The sequence below is a fragment of the Nanorana parkeri genome, unplaced genomic scaffold, assembly GCF_000935625.1.
Source record: "Nanorana parkeri isolate BGI_ZX_2015 unplaced genomic scaffold, ASM93562v1 scaffold3417, whole genome shotgun sequence".
Classification (NCBI taxonomy): domain Eukaryota; kingdom Metazoa; phylum Chordata; class Amphibia; order Anura; family Dicroglossidae; genus Nanorana; species Nanorana parkeri.
In genome coordinates, this window is record NW_017309685.1 from 43,663 (window position 1) to 49,487 (window position 5,825).

Genomic DNA, 5,825 nt, shown 5'->3' on the forward strand with positions numbered 1-5,825 from the left:
GTTGGGGTTAGAAGAGTTGGGGTTAGAGTTGGATGGTTATGGTTGGGGTTAGAAGAGTTCGGATTAGAGTTGGATGGTTATGGTTGGGGTTAGAAGAGTTGGGGTTAGAGTTAGAAGAGTTGGGGTTAGAGTTGGATGGTTATGGTTGGGGTTAGAAGAGTTCGGATTAGAGTTGGATGGTTAAGGTTACCAACCCACGGCCTATTGGGTGGCCATGGCTTGGACCCAAAGTAAAGAAAGTTGTGTCTATATCAAGCTGAAGTTAAGGACATGCAAGAGGAAGAGTAGGAGGAGGAAGAACCAGAACGGTTAATTATAACCAGTATAAATTTTAGCCTTATCTCCTGCTCTCTGTATAGTTGACCGGAAGAGAGGACTGTTTTTTCTTTGGTTTGCCTGCATTGCAGTTTACATGCGTTCCCATTTTTTCCCATGATCCTCCAGTTTTCTGGATAAGCACCTTTCCACCAAGGGAATTGAGGTGCAGAAGACGCCCCTCAGAGGCTGGACCCCCAGCGCCAAATTCTTCTTCTCTGCCAAGACAGTCCAGTGTTGCCACGTGTGTAAGAGGCGGGCATTTCAGGTCCCGCTCAGCCCCTGGTAAGGCGAAGTGTGAAGTACCTGGAGTGGGGGGGAGGTGAAGGGTCACATCCGGTGGGGTGCAGGTCAGCATTCCGCACCTGCCTACACAAAGACCTCATCACCTTCAGTTTCAATGAGCAGCCAATCAGAAGGAGGGGAATATGACTGGTTACTTTGGGCCATTTCAGACAAGGTCGACCCTCAAATGAGGCCCAATATGGCGGCCGGTCATATGGGAAGAATGTAACAATGAATATTTGTCTTTGTTGTTAGTGTTCTATTCCATTTCTTTGTCTATGCTCATTCAGAAGGGCCCCCCACCCCCATCTAACAATGTCTCTTTTTGCCTAGCGACAAGTGTGGGGCTGTTCTCTACTGCTCGGACCTCTGTCAGGCCCAGGATTGGAGGAAAGGGCCACAGGACGGCAGCCACGGACACTGGTGCGACAAGATGAAGCAGTTCATGAAGCGGGAGAACGAGCTAGCTGACCATCCATTTTACTTTAGCAGAGGTGAGTGCCGATTGGAGGTAGAAGGCCCATGCATGGTGCTCCATCTTACTACTTGTCTTCCTGGTTCCTCTCCAGAGATTCTACGAGCCGGACATTCGACAAGGAGCATTTCCTGAGCTCCCTAAACCTGACAGGAGGTTTCTGGTCCTCTGAGAGCTTCCAACACTCCACCAACGTCTTCCAGACCTGGGAAATGGCCCCAAACCCAGAAGGTGGGTCTACTGACTGATATATCATACTCGACTACTTGATGATCGATCCATTGGCCAACGCTTGACAAAACCGTCCATTGAGGGGCATGGCTTGATGCTAATAAACAGCCTAGGGTTATACTGCCACCTACAGGAGAAATGGATACTAGACTCATAGAAAACTGAGAGCACACGCCCTTGAGGCTAGACTTGGGGGTCTAAGCCATGGCCACCCAATAGACTGGGTTGGTAACCCTAGAACTCTAACCCTAACTATTCTAACCCTAATTGTCCAACTCTAACCCTAACCCATCTAACCCCAACAATAACCCTTTACATCTCTCCCTATCTCTTCTTACCCCAACCCTTCCTCTAACCCTAACCCTATAAATGTAACCCTTCTAACTCCAACCCTAACCATCCAGCTCTAACCCTAAACCCTACTAACCTCAACCCTAACCCTATAAATCTATCCCTATCTCTTCTAACCCCAACCGTAACCATCCAACTCTAACCCTTCTAACCCCAACCCTATAAATGTAACCCTATCTCTTCTAACCCCAACTATCCAATTGTAACCCTAACTGTCCAACTCTAACTATTCTAACCCCATACAGCTCCAGCTGAGCTTTCAATTAGGGATGCACCGGTACTTCCGGTAGCACAGAGCCGTCTTGCCGGGCAATCAGGAAGTCAGGAAGGCTTCTTGATTGCCCAGGGAAGCCGACTCCATTCTGTTTGGCCGGCAGGATGCTGATTGGCTCCCCAGCCAATCGGTATCAAGGCCGGCCAATTAGATCTGACCATATAGCGACACGACCCCCCCACCCCGCAGATAATTAATTCCCCTCACCTAGATCCAGGGGCGTCCCCAGGCTGGGTGACACCCGGAGCGGTTAGCGGGTGTCACCCCGCCGTGACGTCATCGCGCACGCGCGGCTATCTTTTTGATACCTTCCTGGTGGCCATCTTGGTGATGGACGTCGGCAGAGAGAGAGGAGAGGACAGTCAACCGGCGGGATAAAGGTATGCCGCCTGGTCCCCTCCTCTCTCCTGATACTGTCGGGTGACAGCGCTCTCATTCAGAAATGCCGCGCATGCGCAGCAGCAGGCTGAGGGCCGATCACGTGAGCGCTGTGCACACAGGAGACGTGGGCAGATCTGGCCGAGGGACGGGTACGTTAAAGAAGGCTGATGAGGATCTATGTGAGGGGAATGAGGTGCCGGCAGGGTGGGGGGGGTTGTGTTGCTATGGTATTAGATTTGTTTGGCCGGCTCGACACTGATTGGCTGGGAAACCGGCTTCCTGGCCAATCAGCTTCGAGCCAGCCAAACAGCATGGAGCCAGCTTCCCGGCTCCACGTTCCGTCGCGGCACTGACGTTCAGAGGAAATCTCCCTCTGACCGGAAGTTCTAGTATCGGGAAAGGTATCGGAGGACGGATACTCGCCCAAATACTCAGTATCGGCACTGGTATCGGTGCGTCCCCAGTTTCAATCAGAGACAGGGTGCCTGAAAGCAAACGGCTCGGGCCGTGCTCACCTTAGGGTTAGTGTAACCCTAACCTGTAGTGCTCTGGGGATCCTGTGTGTTTGTGAAATAAAGTTTGATGTGTACAAAAGAAACAAAGTATCAGTTTAGAAATGTATCAATTCTACAAATGACAAAACGTTGTGTCCTCCGGAGGGGTGGGGGGGATGGGAAGTTGCCGCTTGAGGTTTATGGCGTCACCAATGACGTGTAACATGACAGAGGGCTGTAGAGACTGAGACGCTTTCTGACCAATGGAATGAGTGCCGGAGTCTCGGCCGACCAATCAGAAGCTGCCGTTGATGCTGCCTGGCTTCTCTTCTCGGGACGTGGCTGGAGTATTATGATTGGAGGAGCCTGAGCCTCAGCGACCCCACGGCTGCCCCCTGCTGACCTATCCGCTGACCATCTACCACGTCATCTCCAGCTTGGCTCCCCAACACTGTAAGTCGCCCCTCCCCCTCTGCTCCTTGTGGCAGCCCGGTGGCCCCGGAGCCCGGCAGCCGTTGCACAGTCCGGAGAACAGGCAGCTCGGGGCGCCTCTAACCTGATATGTTACCTGTAACAAGCCGATCTGAATGGAGGAAAAGCTGTCTCCTCCTCCTGCAGGGTGATACAGACAGAAGGGGGCTATGAGTCTCCTCCTCCTGCAGGGTGATACAGACAGAAGGGGGCTATGAGTCTCCTCCTCCTGCAGGGTGACACATAGAAGGAAGCTATGCCCCAGTATAGGAGGAACATACCCCAGTATATCAGTACCACGGTGAAGGAACCGGAGAGCCCAGGAAAGCTTCCATCTCCCTTCTACTGAGGGTAGGTGGAGGAAGGGAGAGGGGAGATGCAGGAAGGGAGAGGGGAGATGCAGGAAGGGAGATGGAGGAAGGGAGAGGGGAGATGGAGGCAGGGAGAGGGGGAGATGCAGGAAGGGAGATGAAGGAAGGGAGAGGGGAGATGCAGGAAGGTAGAGGGGAGATGGGGAGATGGAGGAAGGGAGAGGGGGAGATGCAGGAAGGGAGATGGAGGAAGGGAGAGGGGGAGATGGAGGAAGGGAGATGGAGGAAGGGAGAGGGGAGATGCAGGAAGGGAGATGGAGGAAGGGGGAGATGGATATAAAGAGAAATCTCTCCATTGTGGGGGAGGCGGAGACACAACCTCCTGCGGGAAAGCTCCCGGATGGAACCTTCTAGATGTGGTGTTTGGATTCGGTTCTTGGTGGAGTTGGCCGGACGTACACAGACACGCGGAGTCAGGTTGGACTTTGGAATAAGACTTTTATTCAGACACAGTACAGGAAGGGGGTCACGGGGTCAGGGAGTCACTTTATCTCTCGCACCGTCCCTGATGTAGAGCAGCGGTGGCGATTCGTTAGAAGATGGCGGAGGGGAGGGGGCGGGGTTTGAGGTCTCAGGATAAAATCCCGCGTCACATTGCGTACAAGCGGCGAGTTCTGAACCATTCGCGGTCCAAAGAGGAGCAACAAAAATCCTTCACACAGAACGTGCAAATTCATCAAAAACATTTCTCTCCGCCGTGCGGACATTGTCGGTCCGGGGGGAGGGGCACCCGCACCCGGATTTGTAGTTTACAAGTTTCTTTGTTTCTGTTTCATTTATTTCTGGATCAATCATCCCACCCGGGGGACTCGTTGGAGGGACAGCGGACCTAATAAAGAGAGAGGGAGGGTCATTGTCAGGAATAAAGAACAGAATAAAACATGTCTCCAGTCTCTGACCATCTCCTGTATCATGTCTGCAGTCTCTGACCATCTCCTGTACTATGTCTGCAGTCTCTGACCATCTCCTGTACTATGTCTGCAGTCTCTGACCATCTCCTGTACTATGTCTGCAGTCTCTGACCATCTCCTGTACTATGTCTGCAGTCTCTGACCATCTCCTGTACTATGTCTGCAGTCTCTGACCATCTCCTGTACTATGTCTGCAGTCTCTGACCATCTCCTGTACTATGTCTGCAGTCTCTGACCATCTCCTGTACTATGTCTGCAGTCTCTGACCATCTCCTGTACTATGTCTGCAGTCTCTGACCATCTCCTGTACTATGTCTGCAGTCTCTGACCATCTCCTGTACTATGTCTGCAGTCTCTGACCATCTCCTGTACTATGTCTGCAGTCTCTGACCATCTCCTGTACTATGCCTGCAGTCTCTGACATCCCCTGTACCATGTCGGCAGTCTCTGACCATCTTCTGTAGTGTGTCTGCAGTCTCTGACCATCCCCTGTACCATGTATGCAGTCTCTGACCATCCCCTGTAGCATGTCTGCAGTCTGAGGGTTGCCCCCACCTGTAGCTAACAGCCCAGCCCACTGACGGTTCCTATCCGTTCCAGCTTCATCCCAAAACATCCGCGGGAGGTCCCCGATTTCTTGGTGCGCCCCCGAAACTTCTTCTGGTTGCTCATGAAGTCGCTGAAAAGGCGGAGCCAGGCACGGTTGGGGGGGAGCTGGGCAGAGTCCTGGGGCAGGGCTGTGTCCCGGGGTCGGGGCCCAGAGATGGATGCCCCCAAATCTTCCAAGCTCTCCATAAGTAGGACCTCCTCAGAGGAAGTCATGTCCTGCGTTAAGAGGTCAGCTAGAGTCTGGGAGGAGCAGAGGGGGAGGGTCAGAAGATAATGAAGAGGGAAGACAAATGGTGGGAGAAGAGAGAAGAGAACAAAGAACATTAGAAACAATTCAACTCATCGCTTTATACCCACCTTCCTTCACCCACTTCCTTCCCCCTCCCCCCCCCCCCCCCTACCAGATTCTTTCATCCATACTGGCCCATCCTCTCACCTTCCCATCATCTCACCTTCCCATCATCTCACCTTCCCATCATCTCACCTTCCCGTCATCTCACCTTCCCGTCATCTCACCTTCCCATTATCTCACCTTCCCGTCATCTCACCATCTCACCTTCCCATCACCTAACCTTCTTATCATCTCACCTTCCCGTCATCTCACCTTCCCATCATCTCACCTTCCCATTATCACCCTCTCGTCATCTCACCCTCTCA

The 5,825-nt window shown here is 52.6% G+C and overlaps 1 protein-coding gene across 1 annotated transcript in view; it reads right to left on the reverse strand.

Annotated features, from left to right (window-relative positions):
• Nucleotides 1-4,339: 4,339 nt before the first annotated feature.
• The window catches only part of LOC108803119 (C-type natriuretic peptide-like), a 3,673-nt gene continuing 2,187 nt past the window's right edge, over nucleotides 4,340-5,825 (reverse strand). Inside the window, exons 2-3 of the mRNA XM_018574959.1 lie at nucleotides 5,115-5,408; nucleotides 4,340-4,477 (exon numbers count right to left, since the gene is read on the reverse strand). Coding sequence (XP_018430461.1) covers nucleotides 5,121-5,408 — 288 coding nt within the window. The 3' untranslated portion in view covers nucleotides 4,340-4,477; nucleotides 5,115-5,120. The remainder of the gene's footprint in view (nucleotides 4,478-5,114; nucleotides 5,409-5,825) is intronic.